Source organism: Onychostoma macrolepis, chromosome 07, assembly GCF_012432095.1.
Source record: "Onychostoma macrolepis isolate SWU-2019 chromosome 07, ASM1243209v1, whole genome shotgun sequence".
NCBI classification, from domain to species: domain Eukaryota; kingdom Metazoa; phylum Chordata; class Actinopteri; order Cypriniformes; family Cyprinidae; genus Onychostoma; species Onychostoma macrolepis.
This window is the reverse complement of record NC_081161.1, coordinates 17,567,891-17,583,903: the sequence shown is the minus strand read 5'-3', so window position 1 is coordinate 17,583,903 and position 16,013 is coordinate 17,567,891. Positions and strand designations below refer to the sequence as shown.

General features: G+C 38.9%; 2 protein-coding genes across 9 annotated transcripts in view; one reads left to right on the top strand and one right to left on the bottom strand.

Moving 5' to 3' along the window:
- Positions 1–11,358, top strand: part of col4a6 (collagen, type IV, alpha 6) — a 106,017-nt gene extending 94,659 nt beyond the window's left edge. For 6 of the 7 annotated variants that reach the window (XM_058780990.1, XM_058780987.1, XM_058780989.1 and 3 more), the window contains 18 exons: positions 3,258–3,428; positions 3,698–3,841; positions 4,504–4,623; positions 4,857–5,038; positions 5,224–5,287; positions 5,423–5,497; positions 5,639–5,746; positions 5,851–5,958; positions 6,102–6,173; positions 6,263–6,382; positions 6,638–6,754; positions 6,971–7,132; positions 7,234–7,332; positions 7,428–7,577; positions 7,701–7,817; positions 8,884–9,075; positions 9,219–9,505; positions 9,717–11,358. In XM_058780990.1, coding sequence (XP_058636973.1) covers positions 3,258–3,428; positions 3,698–3,841; positions 4,504–4,623; positions 4,857–5,038; positions 5,224–5,287; positions 5,423–5,497; positions 5,639–5,746; positions 5,851–5,958; positions 6,102–6,173; positions 6,263–6,382; positions 6,638–6,754; positions 6,971–7,132; positions 7,234–7,332; positions 7,428–7,577; positions 7,701–7,817; positions 8,884–9,075; positions 9,219–9,505; positions 9,717–9,977 — 2,549 coding nt within the window. In that variant the 3' untranslated portion in view covers positions 9,978–11,358. The remainder of the gene's footprint in view (positions 1–3,257; positions 3,429–3,697; positions 3,842–4,503; positions 4,624–4,856; positions 5,039–5,223; positions 5,288–5,422; positions 5,498–5,638; positions 5,747–5,850; positions 5,959–6,101; positions 6,174–6,262; positions 6,383–6,637; positions 6,755–6,970; positions 7,133–7,233; positions 7,333–7,427; positions 7,578–7,700; positions 7,818–8,883; positions 9,076–9,218; positions 9,506–9,716) is intronic. The other variant, XR_009271931.1, reaches the window with a different exon arrangement.
- Positions 11,359–12,148: 790 nt separating this feature from the next.
- LOC131544713 (serine/threonine-protein kinase pim-2-like) lies at positions 12,149–15,002 on the bottom strand. 2 transcript variants are annotated; one of them, XM_058783107.1, is made up of 8 exons: positions 14,441–15,002; positions 14,018–14,080; positions 13,812–13,906; positions 13,644–13,694; positions 13,121–13,499; positions 12,836–13,012; positions 12,635–12,723; positions 12,149–12,484 (listed from the first exon to the last, which is right to left on the bottom strand). In XM_058783107.1, the coding sequence occupies exons 1-8, from the start codon at positions 14,775–14,777 to the stop codon at positions 12,467–12,469; spliced, it is 1,209 nt and encodes a 402-aa protein (XP_058639090.1). In that variant the 5' UTR covers positions 14,778–15,002; the 3' UTR covers positions 12,149–12,466. The 2 variants fall into 2 exon arrangements, with proteins under 2 accessions (XP_058639090.1, XP_058639089.1); XM_058783106.1 differs by having other exon boundaries at positions 12,149–12,480.
- Between the last annotated feature and the right edge of the window lie 1,011 nt (positions 15,003–16,013).

The window sequence follows — 16,013 nt, the reverse complement described above, 5'->3', positions numbered from 1 at the left end:
GTGATTTTGAACAGATGTACACAATGGCAGGAGGCTTAAAATTATAGACGTGATACCAGCTAAATTTATTGTACTAAATCGCAGAAACGTAGTACTTTAGTCTGCTATTCCCCGCTCTGTGAGGTAATGTGAGAGAGGAAACTAGCTGACGTTAGCTAGTTAATTAGGTATGTTATCTGCCTCGGTAGCAAGCCAAATAGTGTTTATTTCAACACTGAAACAACCGGCGAATGGGTCTCTGTCTTGATTGAGGGTGAAAGAGGGAGAAATGAAGACGACACGGATATATCGTTTGTGTACGACCTGGAAGTATTTATTTAGCGATCGGCGCCAAAACGGCTTGTGTACGGAACATGATTGGTCTACTTTACCCAAGAAATTCCCAGACAGCAGACTTCGCCTTTTTCGACGGGGGAAAAGTTCCATGGATTCACCTCATTCGGACATCATCCTACACACAGGTGACCCTCACTGACCGCTGTCCGGAGGAGGAGGGGCCGTGTGACTCGTTACGCTCTTCACTGCTCACAACTGAGGGAGTCTTGCACTTTCCGTCTTTGACGACACGTAAAAAAACTGCGCATACCGCAGAACGGTATAACAGAAAATTTTAGTGGTTTTGAAATTTTCCAAACCGCGGTATACCTTGAAACCGGTTATCGTCCCATGCCTAGTCTGAAGCGTCTCAGTGTATGTGTACAGCCGAACACGCAGCCTTTCAAACTATACTTCATTTGATAATAATTTTGCGCTATTTCTCACCAGAAGTTATGACTAATAACACTGTCTTTGTACTCAGTTAAACTAGAGTTGTGGATATCTCAAATCTCTATCATAAACACTTGTCAACGCTGCGGTCTCCATAGATTGTTGTTGCATCTCTTTCTTTTCTTTTTCGGATGGCCCAGGCCAGTGTTGCCACCTTGTGGACAACAATTCAAGGCATATATGCGACCTGCGCGTACTTCTTCCTCGGGCCAGATGAAGATGATTGGCGGGCCGGATTTGGCCGCCAGTTGACTAGCCCTGGCCTAGTTAATAAATTCCACATGATGAGTAATGAAAAATAATGCTCCAAAAATTACCATGATTACAAATGTGATATTGATTTTTTACAACAGTTCAATAAACAAGAAGTTAATTAAGAGACTTAACGTTTTAGACACCATATTTCCTATTTTTGCTTTATTTCGACAACAAAAAAAGCACTGTTTGGGTCTCTGAGCAACATGAGGCTGTTTTGTTCTTGAATAAATCAACCGTTTGAATGATCCGGTTCAATCGCAATGACTCACTTATTAACAGTGACTTGCTGCCACCTGCTGGTGGTTTTAATTTCACATTCAAAGTATCTTTTATTATTTAAATAATTTCAAATATCGGTATTTAACGTTTTATGTTTAATATATCAAAACTTGATTTATGCATTTGTAATTGTAAGTTAAATGCATTCATGTCCTGCATTAAACAGTGTGTAAATACATCTAAATGCCACTTCAGATGCAGCTTCTGTGTTTTCTCTGCATTGCAAAGATGAATTTTGTTGATACTGATTGAATTTGCTTGGTAACAGCCCAAAAGTCTAATTCGCTGATTTAATGTAAGAATTTGACTCAAAAGATAATGGACACTTTTAGAAAAAATGGCTTTATAAAGGTAAAAATGCCCATAAAATGTAAAAAATCAATTTAAACTTATTGGAAAAGATGAACTGACCACCACACAGAATATGAAGAATATCAAAAACTGTGGGAGTCAGCTGTCAACGATAGTCCTTAAGATACCAGCACAATAATACATTCAGCAAAATATCGTCTAATTATCGTTGTCGATAAAATCCCAGAAAATATTGACATATTATTTTTGTCAATGTTGCACACCCCTATACTTCTCTCTCACTTCATGTAACTGTGGTATGTGGAAGCCGTTCCGGCAGATGACGTAGGACGTCAGCTTTGCGTGATTAGTGACGAATGCAGAGAGAGAACCAAACAAAACGTCGGTCATGAATTAGAAGTACAAACCGAGGATTTGTAAAGAAAAATGCCAGAGGATTTCGATAAAAGCCAAGAGAAGACTGGCTTTCCTTTGGTAAAGTAAGGAAACTTTGCTTCCTTTGCTCCTGTACACAAACTCGCGAGACTAGCATATCTCAGAGGCGCACATGCGTATACGTCCTACGTCATATGCCAGAATGGCTTCCGCGTACGAAAGATAGCGGAAGTGATAGAAAATTACGTTTGCTTATTATGTTTGAAATATTTTTCTTGCAAAAACGCATGGATTCGCTACAGGAGGCCTTTATTCATGCCCCGGAGCCATGTGAGGAATGTTTTATTATGGATGCGTGCACTTTATTTTACGTGTTTTGAACTGTTAAACAGAAACACCCGCCCACTGCAATGATTACGCTTGGAATAGCCAGGACAATTTTTAATATAACTCTGATTGGGTTCGTCTAAAAGAAGAAAGTCATATACCTGTACACCTACGATGCCTTGAGGGTGAGTAAATCACAGGCTAATTTTCATTTTTGGGTGAACTAACCCTTTAATGCACTTGTCTTTCCTTGTGTTTCCAGTCCACCTAATTAATATTTCACCCAAAATGATGACAGAATATTCATTTTTGGGTGAACTCTCCCTTTTAGGCATCTATTTCAAACCAGTAGAGTAGTTTGTTCATAGTGACAATGTTAATTTGTTTATTTGGATCTGCAAAATGTTAATTTGAAATTTCTTGGACTGACCGTCTATTAAAAAATTTTCATCCATGGTCTTTTATCACTGGAGTGGTTGTATTCCTCCATCTTTTTGTGCGTTTGTGTACCATGAAGCAGGAAGCACATAGTGCACTCACACGTAAAAGATGGCCTAAAACTTGTGTGCTTAAGTACTAATCCTCAGGTTCAATGAATTTGAGAAATCTAGCCTCTAATCTAACAGTCTAGCCTCAGAACTTGCTTTAACCCTGATGTGCTTGTGTGCCTTTAACCACAAACCCACCTACTGGTAAACAGCAGCATCTTTAGTTAGTCATGAAAGTATGTTCCAGCTTCTTGTACATTCAGTCTATAATTAGACTTTACATTAAACTGACATTTCCACAAATTGTGAAATATGTTTTGTTCACCCATCTCATTAAAAAAAAAAAAAAAAAAATCTTAATGGAATTTATTTCAGTGAAATCCAAGTATTTTCTATGCACTTTCAGAGCTAATGCCTATATTATATTTTAACAATTTTTTTCCTCCACAGGTTTTCCAGGGCTGAAAGGTGTGAGAGGAGATCCAGGGACTCCAGGGCCTGGTGGAATAAAGGGTACACCAGGACTTCCTGGCTTCCCAGGGTCACAGGGATTTAGGGGACCTCCTGGACCCCCTGGCATTGGAACACGTCCAGGCATACCTGGAAGACCAGGAATAAAGGGTATGATATTGCAGAAAGAGCTTATTTTTTAAATTGATTTGACTTTCTTGAGTTATATTGCTGATAGAAGCTATTCTAGATTCACTTCTGCAGTCATTTTAACATGCTTCTACTATCTCTAAAACCACACTATTGAAATTATGCTGTGCATTATTACAAAGACACGAAACAAGCATCTCAGAGATTGTTTCAAATAGCATAAAATAGTCTAATCAGCACATTTTACTTTTAATTATCATAATGTAGATATTTTGTTGTCTTTGTTCAAGGGGAGAAGGGGTCTCTTGGATTGTTGGGGTTCCCAGGTTTACCTGGTTCTCCCGGAGTCCCAGGTGGCCCAGGTGTTAAAGGTTTACCTGGTTTTACTGGGCAGGATGGCTTACCTGGAGGAACTGGATCAAGAGGAACCAAAGGTATATTCATAGCATTTACAGAACATTTGATTGTGGATTTTTAGTTAAGTGAAACCATAGAAGGCACTCTAAAAAGAATTCGGAACTTCAGGAAGAACCAAGATATAAAATAGTGCATTAAATATAATTACAATAAAAATAGTTTATTGTAATTATATTTTAAAATGCACTGCAGTAATACAATTAAAGGGAGAGTTCACCCAAAAATTTAAATTTGATGTTTATCTGCTTACCCCAAGGGCATCTGAGATGTAGGTGACTTTGTTTCTTCAGTAGAACACAAACGTAGATTTTTAACTCAAACCGTTGCAGTCTGTCAGTCATATATTGTCAGTCAATGGGACCCATGGCTTTGAGAGAAAAAAAACAACATGCACAGACAAAACCAAATTAAACCCTGTGGCTCGTGACGATACATTGAGGTCTTTAGACACGAAACGATCGGTCTGTGCAAGAAACTGAAAAGTATTTATATAATTTTTTACCGCTGATCCACCGCAATGTCTAACTGTCCTGAGCTCTTCATATTACAAGACATGGAGACTCAGTTAGACATGGCGGTGGATGCCCTTGGGGTAAGCAGATAAACATCAAATTTTCATTTCTGGGTGAACTATACCTTTAATGTACTAAATTAATGGATATATGTTTGTGTTTTAAAGGGGAACGTGGTGCTCCTGGTCTTCCAGGACCCTCTCCAGTGCTTCCAGTAGAGCAGCTGGAAAAGGGTCAAAAAGGTGACCCAGGAGGTGGTGGACTGCCTGGTTTCCCAGGACCAAGAGGTACAAAAAGTTGACAGACCATCCAACTAGACCTCAGTTCCTTAGATTCTAATGATGAATCCATGCCGTTTAGTGGCATAAAGGTGTTCATGGACTTGTGATGTTGAGCTGGAGTAGAGAGTAGAGTTCAGTGAAGTTATTAATGACATTTTCATTTAAGTTTGTGATAAAAGAACCAATCGTTCCGTCATTAGAATCTCAGTAAAAACTAAATGTTTTTTTCTTTTTAACAGGTGATAAGGGTTTTCCAGGGTCACCTGGACGTCAAGGCTTTCCTGGATTACCTGGTGTTGCAGACCAAGCAAAAGGTCTTCCTGGACAGGCTGGACTCCCAGGTATTCCTGGCTCCTTTGGCTTCCCTGGTCCCAAAGGTTCACCTGGAGTTATGGGCTTCCCTGGCTTACCAGGCCTGAGTGTAAGTATCCTGTTTTCAGGCCACAAGTACAGTATAAATATGTATAAAAGTTTACTATGGATGCAGCAGTACTAATACAGTTATCAGCAAAGGGTCTAATATGGTCTCATACTTGCACTTGTCCAAATGTGTTATGCACAGAAATATACATCGTCTCTTACTTTTCATGTTGTTCTCCATTGCAGGGTGATGATGGTGTACCTGGAGTTCAGGGGTTCCCAGGCACTCCAGGGCAATCTGGTGGCAAAGGTGATATCTCTGTGATTCTGTCAAAGCCAAGTATAATAATAATAATAATAATGTACCTTATTTCTGACCTACAATACGTATGGCAAATGCAAGTAGTTGAATAGTAGTCTGATGCCTGTAAACATTGTCTTTAAGGTGAGAAAGGTGATTCATATGAATTATCTGGACCCCCTGGACCAAAGGGTGTGATTGGAAATCCTGGATTCCCAGGTTAGAAAGACATTTTTTCAGGTTCTTAGTATGTATATAGTTTATAAACTCTTCTATCTTTTGTACTATATTTCATTTTAATAATGTAAATTCCAGTCTGATTTCTTAATTAGATTTTTGTCCTTTACCTTTCATAACTAGGTGGCCCAGGACTTCCTGGTGAACCAGGTGATTCTGGTTTCCCAGGAATATTGGGATATCAAGGTCAGAAAGGTTTTCCTGGAGAGCCGGGAGCACCTGGATTTGGTGGTATGTGGAAGTTTGGATCCACACTTATGATTCTGTTGAAATTATTTCAGCTTTTATATCAGCAGCTTACCTAATTTTATTTTTATTGTTGTATTTGTTTATAGGCTCACCAGGCCTCCCAGGCTTTAGGGGTCTCCCTGGTTATCCAGGACAGAAGGGGCGTGATGGAGATTCAGGCCGTCCTGGAGCTCCAGGTTCACCAGGAGAGAAAGGTTAAACAAGAACTTGTACCGTTTTGCCGTTAGATATTGCTAAAAACATGTTTTTTTCAGCTGTAGTCATTCATCTTTCTACAAACTAATTGAACCCAGCATGTTGCCATTTCTGAAATACCCTGTTTCAAATATTACTTCAGGTTTTCCAGGATCACCTGGTTTAGATGGACTCAATGGTCTTCCAGGATCCAAGGGGTTGTCTGGAGTTCCAGGTACATTATCATCTGAATATAAGGTTCTACAATATACTTTAAACATGAACGAACTAGTGACTGCTCACTTATTTAACAAATGTCCTCAGGTGTGACTGAAGGTGGTCGGACTGGAGCTCCTGGTGTGAATGGCCTGAAGGGGGAGAGAGGTTCATCACAGCCCGGAGCACCTGGGCGCCCTGGAGAAAAAGGATCCAGAGGAGACACTGGTGAGGAGAATCATGTGTATGGACCACTGAACGTGCAGTTAACCTCACCAGACCTTTGGCTTTATCTGAAACTCTTAAATACATATATATTGCTTGTATGGCAGTAAATATACATGGATGAGAGACTGAGCCATCTAATCACCCACCCCCAAATAAAACCAAAAAACAAACAAGCAATCATGAGACCATTGTTTAGTTTGACCAGCTTAGTATGTATGTATTTAATGACTATGACTATGAAATCTTGGTTTTCAGGTGCCTCTGGTTTGAGAGGCTTCCCTGGTAATCCAGGCCCCCCTGGCCCACCTAGTCCTTCTAATATCCCAGGTCCTCCCGGAGACCCTGGACTTCCGGGATTAGATGGACGAGAAGGTACAGGACATCTCTGTACTCTCTGTTCTCATTACTTTTATTGCCTCTCTAAGATTGAACTGATCCTTTCTTGGGCTATATATATATCTAAAACAAAAAGATGTTTGATCTAGAGGACTAGCAATTACTAGCTCTTTGAGCGTGAAACTGTAACCTTTTGCAGTTGCCCACAGTTCTTGTGATGCATTGAAATCAGATGAACTGGATCAATTGTAGGTCCCTTTGGCCCTCCTGGCCTACCTGGTCCACCGGGCCCTGGAACAGTCCAAGGAGACAGGGGAGATGCCGGATTTCCTGGGCGACCAGGAATACCAGGACAACGTGGAGACCCCGGTGCTTTTGGAGCGCCTGGATTTCAAGGCAATGCTGGTTTTAAAGGTATTTTTTCTACTGTTTTAATATTTTTCCATCTCTTTAACCGTGCTCCCATATTTTATTAATTGGAATTTATTCATTTTTGTGCTGTCTGGATTTATAAGGACAAAGAGGTGACCCTGGCTTTAGTGGTGTACGTGGACCACCAGGGTTCCCAGGAGAACAAGGAGATTATGGCAGGAATGGACCCAGAGGATTAAAGGGTCAGTAGGCATTTTAAATCTTTTTAAAAAGTTAGCTAACATTAATAAATCATGAGCATTCTTGAAACATCACCTTTTGCTTATTGTCCTCTCAGGTTCTGACGGTCCTAAGGGACGTCCAGGTACTGTGGTTGCACGTAACATAACCGACAATATGCCATTGGGGGAACGGGGCCCACCAGGTCTTGATGGGTTTCTTGGTCAGGCAGGAATTCCAGGCCTACCAGGCAGTCCAGGATTCCCAGGTGAGGTTTTTTTTTTTTTTGTCCTTGCAGAAGATAAGAAAAAAGTAAGAAATATGAAACTGAAAATCTGATCAATTATTTAACCTTTTAACTCCAATTTCAATTCCTTTGAACATTCTCTAGGTCCCAAAGGACTCAGAGGGCCAGTGGGTAGACTTGGTCCTGTTGGTGCAGCTGGATCTCCTGGAGCTTTTGGTGACCCCGGACCTCAAGGAATCCAAGGACCCACAGGAACCCAAGGTACAAAGAGTGTTCTCCTACCTTTTACATCTTTTATATAAATGTTTTGGAGCAGTGGTTCTCAAATGTTGGTTCACAGATCTGTTCTGATCATGGATCAGTAGTAATTCAAATAATACAAAAAATCTAACCATATAACCCCCACACACACACACACACACACAAAGAAAAAAACAATTGTATGAGCCATCAAACTTCTTTAAGATGATCATTTATTAAGAAATTATTAGAAAGATACTTTTATTCAGCAAGGATGCATTAAATTACTCAGAAGTGACAGTAAAGACATTTATAATAATACAGAGGATTTATATTTCATATAAATGCTGTTCTTTTTAGCTTTCTATTCATCAGAAAAAACTGCATCATGGTTTCCACAAAAATATTAAGCAGCAACTGTTTTCAGCTTAATAATGAGCAATGTTTCTTGAGCAACAGCTCAACATATTAATATGATTTCTAATCTTGTGATGCTGAAGACTGGAGTTATGGCTTCTGGAAATGCAGCTTTAATATCACAGGAATAATTAAAAAAAAAAATCTAAATATAAAAATGTTTTTTATCAAATAAATGCAGCCTTGGTGAGCATTAGAGACTTTCAGAAAATCATACCCCAAATGTTTAACTGCTGTAAATATTTATATTTTTTGCAATACACTTTTGTAATAAACATTTAACATGCATAAACATACATTGTGCTGTAGACATTTTGACCTTGTCTTGCGTCACTTGATTTCCAGTGTAAAATTTGGATTCTGAAGCAAAACCAGATGAGAACCGTTAATCTAGTGTTACGTTTATGTGCTTTATGTGGTAACATCTAAATTCATGTGATTGTTTCCTATCAAATCATATTATTTAATATGAGCCAGTCACTGTGACTAGATAGGATACACTGGTAGAAGTAATTTTAGTGTCAAATTAGGTAAGCATTTCATTAACTGTATATTTGTAAGACAGAAATTTTGTTAACAACAGCATATTTTCAAGTGCGCATGGTAACACCAGATTTTCCTATGGTTTTCCGGGTTACATCTTTCTTCCACTTTCACATATCATCTACAGGAACCCATGGCCCAACAGGAATGCAAGGTCTTCCTGGTCCACCGGCGCGCAGTACTGGTATCGGTTATACTTTGGTGAAACACAGTCAGTCCAGCCAGGTGCCCATGTGTCCCCAAGGCATGGCCAAGCTGTGGGAGGGCTACAGTTTGCTCTATGTAGAGGGGCAGGAGAAAGCACACAACCAGGACCTGGGTGAGACACTATGGTGGTTATTATAAGCGTTGTCAATTTTCATACCATTTTGATAATTCTGTTTTGTTTTGTTTTTTACTTGTATGTACTAATAAGTTGACGTGCCTCAAGATAATTGAATTAAAATGTTCTCTTCCTCACAGGATTGCCCGGCTCCTGCCTGCCGCATTTCAGCACCATCCCCTTCCTGTACTGCACAGTCGATGAGATCTGCTACTACGCTAGCCGCAATGACAAATCCTATTGGCTGTCCACCACGGCACCCATTCCCATGATGCCTGTGGCAGATCAGCAGATAGCTCAGTACATTAGCCGCTGCTCAGTGTGTGAAGCTCCATCTCAAGCGATCGCTGTACATAGCCAAGACCTCAGCATACCAACCTGCCCTCAGGGCTGGAGAAGTCTGTGGATTGGTTACTCCTTCCTTATGGTAAAATTCACTTCTACCTCAATGCACATACTATAACTGAGCTTACAGTGTAGAAAATAATGTTCAAACACTTGACAGTTAATACAATAAAAGACCTGTTGACAGTTTATACATGATGTAATATATAAACACAAACTACTTTACTTTTAAATGTTCATGATTTGGATACATTTGGAAGGGCTCCTCACTAGCGTTTATGGTTGTCCTTCAGCACACAGCCGCTGGTGCCGAAGGAGGCGGTCAGTCATTGGTGTCTCCTGGTTCTTGTCTGGAGGATTTCCGCGCCACCCCCTTCATCGAGTGCAACGGAGCCCGCGGCACCTGCCACTACTTCGCCAACAAGTACAGTTTCTGGTTGACCACGGTAGAGCAGAGCGAACAGTTCGTCCAGGGTCGTGCCCAGGAGACGCTGAAGGGAGATGAGTACCGGTCACGCATCAGTCGCTGTCAAGTCTGCATGAAGATCTTGTAGCTGGTAGATGCACTGCAGGAGACTTTAACGAAACGATTGGAAGAAGAGTGGAGGAAGATAAAGGAAACAAACATGAACTGACTGAATCGATTTCATGCCCTTGATGCCCAGCAGAGGTAATACGAAGGGCTAAGGTGAACCCATGGTAAATATCGGGATTGGAATGAAAAGAAGTGGAGAAAGAGATTTTACTCTTTATCTGTTTATCAACAGTGGTGCTATGTTGAAAATAATACGTTGTGTTTTTGTGTTAAAGCTTTTTCTTTAAGTTGGTCATATTCACGGCTACCTCAGAGAGTGCATCCCAGACTCCCAGTGGATGGCACGGAATAACACACCTTGATTTTTCAAAAGAATCCATGTAGCGATGAAAACATTACTAAATTTCATGTATATGTTTTGCCTTCAGTAGGCTGTTTTGGTGCTTTCTTCACATTCATGTAAACCATTCATTAATCTTGGACAAACCAGCACTTTGCAATCTACATGAATAAGATTGTCCTCATGGTTGTCACTTGAAATGATTAGTCTAACCCCATACATATTCTATATGAATTGCACTGAACTTAAAAAATATATGTTAAAGTTCTTTCACATGCAGTTGATATAAATTCATCCAGTTCACCTAATGATTTATCATTTTCTTTATTGATGAGAACATTTAAACATCCATCAAACATGAGGATGGATAATACCTTAACAGATCATCTTTTGGTCTTTTAAGGTATAGGTTTTCAGCCTCAGTAATTCATTACATGGCCAAAAATGTGTATAATATTTTTTTTTATATTCAAAATGTCATTTCCTTTTTATAAAATGTCTAATTTACTGTGTGCATTGCAGATGATAAATAGGCTCATTTTGAGTTAGCCAGTCTCTTAGAGAGACTGGTTGATCTATAACGACTATGACCACTAAGCCTTTCAGTCTCTCATTGGTAGCCCTGAGTATACATTTACTTCTGTTCGTGTTCCATTTCATCATGTGTCTGTAAGTGATTAGATTATGGTTTATTCGTTTCATCCCCTTGGTTGAAAGATGTACATTCAATTCATTGTACATTTAATAATATGGAAAGATTTAATAATATTTCCCCGTTTATGTTGCTTTTGGTTATTTTCTAAAATAAAACAATGTACATTTGTGAAGATTGGCTGTCACAAGTGGGCATTTTTATTACGTTTTTACTACTGCGAGACAAAAAAAAAAGAGATGTATAATTTCAGAACCCGATTAATGTTAATAACTGAGCATTAAACATAATTTTAATGAGAGGATGACATTTTCCAGTATTTCATATAGTGGTGTAAATGTTTGATCTGAATGCTCACAGTGAGTACATGTATGAAACCTCTCAAATAAAAGTATTCAAACTTTTAAATGTTGTCTTTTTCATCTTTATTACCACATGACTGGCGAAATCACTTAAGAAAAGATAAACCGATAGCACTGGCACTCAGTTTTTGGTTTTTATCAGTAAGTTTTTAGTAGTGATGGAATTGGAGGAACTGATGTATTTTTGAAACTCTGAATCTGAATGAATCAGTGTTTTTGAATGAATGATTCAGTGACTCACTCATAAAGATAGTTGCCATTTACTGGTGTATCAATGTAACCTGCAGAAATAGTCACTAAAAATCCTCACCACTAACAGACTTGACTGTTTGTCTGGAATGAGCAAAAACAGGCTTCTAATCCAATCACAGCCATATTACTGGCTGCAGCTAGGGATGCATTCCTGGAAATCATTCCCAGTTTGAACTATTCAGCCTTTTTAAAAACCACATGACAGGTTTGTACATAGTGTGAAACTGACAATAATCACTAATTTGTCTATATCTTGTGAATGCAATGTCCAAATCACAAAACTTGGTACACATGAACAGGACAGTCTGAGAAACATGCCAAATGTTGATCTAAAGGTGAACAAATTAATTTAACAGTGTGAAATGTGTAGTTTTTAAACATTTCTGATGTTTATTAATTATATTCATTTTAAAGTGTGAGAGATGTCAGATAACAGTAGATGTTTGGCCTGAGTTCATGACAGGAAACTGTGGGGCCATAACAGTTTCAGAAGTGACTGAATTGACTTTTCCAGGAGCCTCAAGGCAATGTAAAGTACTATGAAACTCTACAAAGAAACAGTGCAATATAATTATAAACCCACATTTATTATACATTTTCTTATACATTTATTTTCTTTTTTTTCTTTTAACAAAATCTCTAACAAATTTCTTTCTTTACAGTTTTTTATGAGACTCTTTAAAGTATATAAATATAATAATGATATACAAATAACTATTAAGTACAGATCTCTAAGCAAGCAATACTGCCAGATACAAATATTGCTGCTTTAAGTCAAGAACGTAGTGGCCCTGCAATACATTAAGGCCTGAGTGGAGGGATGGGAAGGCCACTCATGTCGGTCCAGCAGATGCAAAGCAGACTGAGAACAGAAATCAAGGGTGGCCGTGACAGGAGTCGTTTTATGATGTTCTCCCTGTCTTAAAAACAAACACATTACATGTATCGTCTAAATACATTTCATTTACATCACATTTTGGCATCTAGTTAATGATTACTATATGACTGATGACCAAGCTAAACCAGAAACAACTAAATGAAACAACATTTAGCTTATAAGGACTCCATACCTTAAACCAGTCATGGAGATGCATCTTCTCCAGAGTGAGCCTCTTCTTTGGCTTAGGCTGCAGACAATCACAAATCAGCTCGCAGCATTCTGTCCAAAAAGAGACAGATGTCTCATTATTAGCTTATACTTCACACCTGCTCTGTTTGAAGCAGATATAGCACTCAAATGGTCCTCCTTTGTTGTTTGATGAAGATCTCACCTTGTGACAGGCCTGGACCGGTCCAGATGTTGGCAGAGGTCAAGTACAGGTCATCCGCTGTGGGAAAATCCCCGCACACCATTTCAAACAGGATAATCCCGAGGGACCACACTGTTATGGGCTTTGCATGGTATTTGCCGTTGAACTTGTACTCTGGAGGAAAAAACTGTCTTGTGCCTGGAAGAGAGAGATGTTGTCTGATGTTTACTACATTTCCACAGCATGCTGACTATATGTTGCATGAGTTTCTGTGAGCTAATGAACACAACAGTTTGTCTAACATACCACAGAGGACTTTGAAAGACGATTTTTTCATGAGGGCACCGCAACCGAAGTCAATCAGTTTCACCTCCATGGTGTCCTGGTTCACCAGGAGGTTCTCCGGTTTGATGTCCCGATGGAAGACACCGTTGTCACAGCAAACTTTAGCGGCACGAATGACCTGCCGCATAACATGTCGTGCCGTGCCCTCATCGAGGGTTCCTCCGTGTAGCTCCATGAAACTAAGCAAATCCATGCAAGGCAAGGGCCGCTCCATGACCATGATGTAGTGGTCTGTCTCTTCTTGCCAGTCCAGCAGTTTAATTATTTGAGGAGCGCTGGGGCCCTTATTGGCCATCAGTGTCAAGCCAATCTCCAACGGGAGGCGTTTGGGATGACCGGGCTAAAAGAGAAAACATGGCCGTTCGATGGGGGTGGTTTCCCAAATAAAGTCTTCAAAACAGCTGACAAATCATTTGCAGTCTGTGATTAACATGAATATAAGATGTTATAAATTGAAAACAGTGACTGAGAAGCAATGACTCACCGCTGTGATGTATGGCATGTTTGGTGCCTTCACTGAAAATTTCACAGCCACCTGATCAACAAAACAAGGGGTTAACAGTTAGCATGAGCAGAGATTTCATAATATTCATGAATCCTGAAGAGATATACAAAGTTTTGTAAGCCAAAAAATTTAATAAGAAATGTAAACCTTGAGTCCATCCTCATGGCGAGTTCCTGCATACACCAAGCCAAATCCGCCTGCACCCAGCTTGGGACCAATTTTATAATGCCTCAAAATGTGGCCTATTAAAAGGTAAACAATTGTAGTTAATATGAAATACATTTTTAGATTTCAAATTTTATTTTATAATTTATAAAGACGTTTTCTAATTCTCATTGATTTATTATTCTTACCCTTGCCCGGGACGTCCAGCTCTGGCTGTTCCTCAGCAGCAGGAGGGACTTCTGAAGTTGGAGCTATAATATGAACCAATTCAAAATAAAAAATATTAATAAAACATACTGCATCTTCAAATTGGAGTCGTTCTTTATTTAGGGCCACTTTGGACTTGATTTCTAAATTAAACCTCTTTAAACAATGGAAATCAACAGATTTGTTTCTCAAATTGAATTCTCACATACTGGTAAAGACACCAATCATTTAAAGTGATTTAAAGTAATTACATTTCTGATCTCTGTCACTCTAAAATACTTGATGTGAGGATGACAGCAGTACTTGGGATAGTGATTCTTTGTTATAAAAATGAGAAGAATAGTAATTGAGGAATCAGCCATTTTCATTTCCACTTGTATCATCATGACACAATATGATTGTACCATTGTCATCATGTCTCTGATATGTTCCCGCCACACACTTGAACTCCTTCTCAGCCTTAACCAGGTCATATTTTGCAGTTCTGTGGCGAGGAAAGCAGAGAGTGGGCCACTTCCAGACATTCTTCTTTTTCTCCTCTATCTTCGCCTCCTTTCTCTGTCCAACAGTCTCACCAGGCCCAAAAGGCCACCTCCAGAAGCACTTCTTTGTCTTTTTCTCCTTTCTCCCAGCATCAGTCTCACCCGGACCAACAGGCGTCTCATCAAGCTGATGAGGATGGTTCTCTGCCATGTTGGTGGTGTATTTTAGAAGTACACAGGGTTCGTATACAGACTCCATATCTAGCTCTTTTAGTAATCAATTTAGCTGTCTCACGATAAAACCGTTTGTGACTTTACCATTAGATAGCTACTCCGAAACTTCAACCAACAAAATGAGCAAGTGATTTTTAGGCCTTTATATACTGCAATACCAACGTTCTAATTGAATGAATTACGTCATAAAAACTCGCGAAGAGCTGCTGACAAGAATGAGAATTTAAAAAATGCAAAAAAACAAAAACAAACAAACAACAAAAAAAAACGAATGATCGAATTCATATCTAATGATATTTCATATTAACGATAATAACAGTCTGTATCGTGTATATTGCTTAGTTTTTGACAAGTTAAAGCAATAAAGAAACATGCATATGAAAACAGCGCGGGATCCGCTTACTGTTATTAAGTTATTAAGCAAAAAAAAAAAAAAAACGCTAAAAGAACTGCCTTGCGACCGACTAGCAGGTTTTTGCCGTGAACTCCTGGAAAGTCCAAGGATCCGTAAATGAATGCATTCATACAGTAAGCTCAAAAACTATCAGTGGCAGCATTTTAATGATTATAACGGGAGTTTGCAAATGTGATATTGATTCAATAAAACAGTTCAATAAACAAAATTAATATTAAGTGACTTTTTAGGAACACGATGGTCTGATTTTGCTGTTTTTGAACGAATCTTTTTAACAGTGACTTGCCGCTACCTACTGGCCGTTTTGGTTTTTTAAAGTATCAGAACAGTTATTTATGTAATTAATTTTTTTTTATATCCAGAACTTACCTATATATTTAAAACATTAATCGCATATTGTTATTATGAATTTAAATGCTTTCATGCCACCTCTAAGCCTCATTAAACAGTCTGTAAATATACCCAAATACCACTTTTGTGTTCTTCTGTGCCACTTCTGTAGTGCAGAAATGAATTTTGTTGATATTGATTTCATTTGATTGGTTAATTATGCTTTCTGATTGTGTTTTATTATTCGAAATGGATGTATTGTTATAATTAAAAAATGAAAAGTTCATAAATATAATTACACGGGGTGCCTTTGATCTTGATACCTAATAAAAATATAGCCTATCATTTTGAGCTCACACAAGCCCTTATCTCAGTCTATCTAGTTTCTCAGTCTTGTCTAGTTTTCCAGTCTCATCTGTCAGTCAAGTTATTTTGCTCACACACTCCTCTCCTTTGGCCAGTTATTGTTGTGCTTTTCTTTCTCGCCAGAACACACCATCAATGGACTGCCCACCC

Excerpts from the sequence above, each read along its gene's own strand:
- LOC131544713 (XM_058783106.1), bottom strand. The coding sequence starts at position 14,777 with ATGGAGTCTGTATACGAACCCTGTGTACTTCTAAAATACACCACCAAC. Across the intron at positions 14,081-14,440 it reads TCAGAGACATGATGACAATG|CTCCAACTTCAGAAGTCCCT; the intron begins GTACAATCATAT and ends TTCATATTATAG. Across the intron at positions 12,724-12,835 it reads CGGTCCAGGCCTGTCACAAG|AATGCTGCGAGCTGATTTGT; the intron begins GTGAGATCTTCA and ends CTTTTTGGACAG.